Source organism: Benincasa hispida, chromosome 4 (genome assembly GCF_009727055.1).
Source record: "Benincasa hispida cultivar B227 chromosome 4, ASM972705v1, whole genome shotgun sequence".
Lineage (NCBI taxonomy): Eukaryota > Viridiplantae > Streptophyta > Magnoliopsida > Cucurbitales > Cucurbitaceae > Benincasa > Benincasa hispida.
This window is the reverse complement of record NC_052352.1, coordinates 963,080-966,921: the sequence shown is the minus strand read 5'-3', so window position 1 is coordinate 966,921 and position 3,842 is coordinate 963,080. Positions and strand designations below refer to the sequence as shown.

The following is a 3,842-nucleotide window of genomic DNA, read 5'->3' as shown; positions in this document are numbered from 1 at the left end:
CATTTTGATGTTTAATTTATAATTTATTATAATATAATATTAAAAAGTTTATAGGATTAGAATTGAAATTAATTTTATTTAATATAAATTATTCGATTAAAGTTTAACAAAAATAATTGTTATAAAAAATTTTATCCATTAAAATTTGAGAATAAATTGACAAAATATATTAATATATGGAAGGAGAAATTTAAAATAAGTAAGCAATTAGGAAGATAGAAGATTTTTAAGAAAGCTAAATTTAAAAACAATTGATTTTATCAAATAACTTAAGCGGTTAAGGGCATATTTGGTAGAAATTTGAAAACAAGGGATTTCAAGAAAATATAGTTATATTTTATATTTTCAGATATGTGTTTGGTAGCCAATTCAAAAATTATATTCTAATTTAAACAATTGTTTAAAATGCCGTTGATACTATATATTTATAAATTATAAAACTAGTTGTAGTTATCCACTAATATTTAGTTGACAATAAATTATTATAAATTTATTTATGAATATGATTTATGTTACCAAAATTTATATAATTATTATTTTATAATATTATATAATTTATAATACATATTATATTTTTAAAAATAAATTGAGTTTATAACATAATATATTGTATTTTTACATGTTTTATCTTTATTTAATACGATTCTGTATTTTAAAATTTAAAATTAAAAAATCTAGATATAATAAAAATATAAAAATGTTGTTTTCAAAATTTACATGATTTGAATTATAAAATTTAAAAACAATTTTCATAAATAGAGTTCAAATTAAATAACAAATACATATTTGTTGGACTCTCAAACAAAAAAATAGAATCTATATTCGCCCTAAGATTTTTCTATAATCCATTTTTACATTATAAAAACATTATTATAACTCCTTTTAACTTTAACTTTAACCTAAACTTAAAATTTAGGCTAATCTTTGCAAGCTCTACATTAATGTTAGAAGGTTAAAAATTTTGAAAATATTTTTCATGATATTTAAATAATGTTAAACATTTTTCAAAGCCGTTGAAAAGGGTAAAAAAAAAAAATTGGTAACTTTTAGTTCCTAAACTTTCATAAAATAACAATTTAGTCGATAAAATTTGGTTTATAACGATTTAATCTCTGAACTTTCAATTTTGTAACGAATTATGTTTGAACTTTATGTAACAATTTAGTCTTCATACTTCAAGATTTGTAACAGTTTAGTGCTTATGGTAGAAATTAGTGTTAAGATTTAATGAAATTTGTTGCTTAAATAAATCAATAAACTAATTAAATACTCAATATTTTTTATAAATACAAAGTTTACATCATATAATAATAAAATTTGACATCCATTTTTGATAAACTTATTTATGTAAAGGAGTAGATTGTTACGAATTTAAAAAAAGAAGAAGTAAATTAATTTGAGAGACTAAATAAAATTTAGGGATGAAAAGTGTTGTTTAATGTTTATTAAATTAGAAATTATTATTTGTGATAAGGAAGAATAATAATAGTGTGTTCCCCAAACATAATTACATAGAAGGCATTATTAAAGTAAAGAACAGTGAAACTGAAAAAGGAAAAAGGCACGCGGAAGCAGAGCAACAATCCTCTGCTCAAAAACTGAAACGCCATTTTCCCTGTTCCCAATTTCAATTTTTTTTCAAAACTAATTTTGAAATCCGATTCTTCCATCCCCTTCTCCGATTCTCCATCTCCGACGCCGATTACCGGCGGTTCTCTCAGTCTTTTAGACGAACTGGAAGAGATTTCGGAAAAATGTTATGTAGAATCGTGACAGTCTCGAGCAGGAAGAAGATTGGTGCGGTTCCGGTTTATCTCAATGTGTACGATTTAACGCCGATTAATGGATATGCCTATTGGCTTGGCCTCGGTGTCTACCATTCCGGCGTACAAGGTCAGCAACCCATTCTGTCCTTTTTTGCTTTTTCCGCTTTTTACTCGCCTTCTGGTCTGTTTGTTTCCCGAAGAAAGTGACTCCAAAAGTAGAGAGTTGGATTGTAATTGTTTTTCTGTTAGAATAGTATGAATCTTTGTTGTATGATTTACTAATTTTGTAATTCATGAACATTTAAGCAGATCTTAGGTCTCGAGAGTCTGTTTTGGTACTGAGTGAGTGCGTATCACATTAATTTACTTTGATTCCTTCAATCTAACAAAATTGATTTGTGAAATCGGAAGCACTTTTTCATTGATTTAGGGATAAACGGTGATTTAGGTTGAAATTTGATTGCAGTTCATGGAGTTGAGTACGCATTTGGAGCTCATGAGCATGCGACTACAGGAATATTCGAAGTGGAACCAAAGCAGTGTCCAGGATTCACATACAGAAAATCAATTTTAATAGGAAGAACAAATCTCAGTCCTAGAGAGATTCGATCATTCATGGAGAAACTGGCTGAAGAGTATTCTGGAAATACCTACCATCTCATCACCAAGAACTGTAACCATTTCTGCAACGACGTTTGTCTCAGATTGACAGGAAAGCCAATCCCCAGATGGGTTAATCGTCTTGCTCGACTCGGTAATACACTATATCTTTTCATGATTTGAATGCTTCTCTGTGTAAATTTAACTGCAAATTGAGAGAGTTCGTAAATCAGTAACAAATCACGATCCCTGCTTAAAGAATTGAATTGGTAATTTATACTTGGTATTTGTGTGATAGGCCTTCTATGCAACTGTGTTCTACCAGTAGGATTGAATGAAATGAAAGTTCGTCAAGTGAAGCCAGAGAACAGAGAGAAGAAGAAACTGAGAACCCAATCAAGTAGATATCCATCTGGTTCAAATTCTGCAGCTGCAGCAACTCCTCCATTATTGACATCAAAAGCTTCCAATTCCATGGTTAGAACAAGTAAACAAAGATATTCTGCTCCACCTTCTTCTATTTTGGTCTCTTCTTCAACCCCCACATTCCTGTTGAAGCTGTAATGTATGGGTTTGGATTATTCCCAAAAACTCTGGAGTTTTTAAGTTTTAATGTTGAAAAATAGGTTTATATTTTGCGTATGATGTGTTTGCAAATTGTTTTATTGGTTATGGAATGTTGGAGATGATGTGGTTTCATCGGTTTCTGCGTTTGCTTCTTATTCATTGAATAGCTTATGATTTTTTATTAAAGAAATTGATAAACTGAATCGTTACAAATTATAACTATATTTAATGATGTACTATGACTTGTAACACTTGTAAGTGATTAAATATACAAGAGGATGATTTGTAGGTTTCACAAATTGAATGGCAAATGGGTGTAGAACATGTTTGCCTTAATTTAATGGTATATTATATTCACAAATTTAATGGCAAATGTAGATTTGTAGGTTTCTCAAATTTAATGGCAAATGTATATTTAAAAGTAGAATATGTAGATATGGGAAATGGAACTTTCAACCTTATGGAGAGGATGGGTGTCAATTTCCATTGAACTATGTTTTCCTTAATTTAATGATATATTATTTAATTATTCCTTATATTTTTAAGTTTGACTTTTTTTTTTTTAAAGATTATTTTTATATTTAATCTATGTTGTTATCTCACTTTTTTTTTCCTTTGTACACCAAATATGAGAGGAAAACAAATTTGTGATCTACAAAAATCTTCATTACGAACTAATCACTATAATTATGAATCATGATGGTTTTATCTCTCTCATTTCAAAGTTGAGTTATATAATAATTGACTTTTATAATTTGAAGTAAAATATTGTTTGTGACAATAAGAGAGACTTGAAACTTGTTATATCCTCTATTGATGTTGGTTGATAGGTAACTCCTTCGAGGTTCTATTGGAAATTGAATTTTGATTCTTCTTCTATTCCTAATCGTCGAACCAATGGGTTGGGTT

The 3,842-nt window shown here is 28.2% G+C and overlaps 1 protein-coding gene across 1 annotated transcript; it reads left to right on the top strand.

The window, feature by feature from the left end:
- The first annotated feature begins 1,532 nt into the window (after nucleotides 1-1,532).
- Nucleotides 1,533-3,067, top strand: LOC120075883 (deSI-like protein At4g17486). The gene is made up of 3 exons (XM_039029617.1): nucleotides 1,533-1,893; nucleotides 2,233-2,520; nucleotides 2,665-3,067. Exons 1-3 carry the CDS (start codon nucleotides 1,755-1,757, stop codon nucleotides 2,928-2,930), a joined length of 693 nt encoding a protein of 230 aa, XP_038885545.1. The 5' UTR covers nucleotides 1,533-1,754; the 3' UTR covers nucleotides 2,931-3,067.
- The last annotated feature ends 775 nt before the right edge of the window (nucleotides 3,068-3,842 follow it).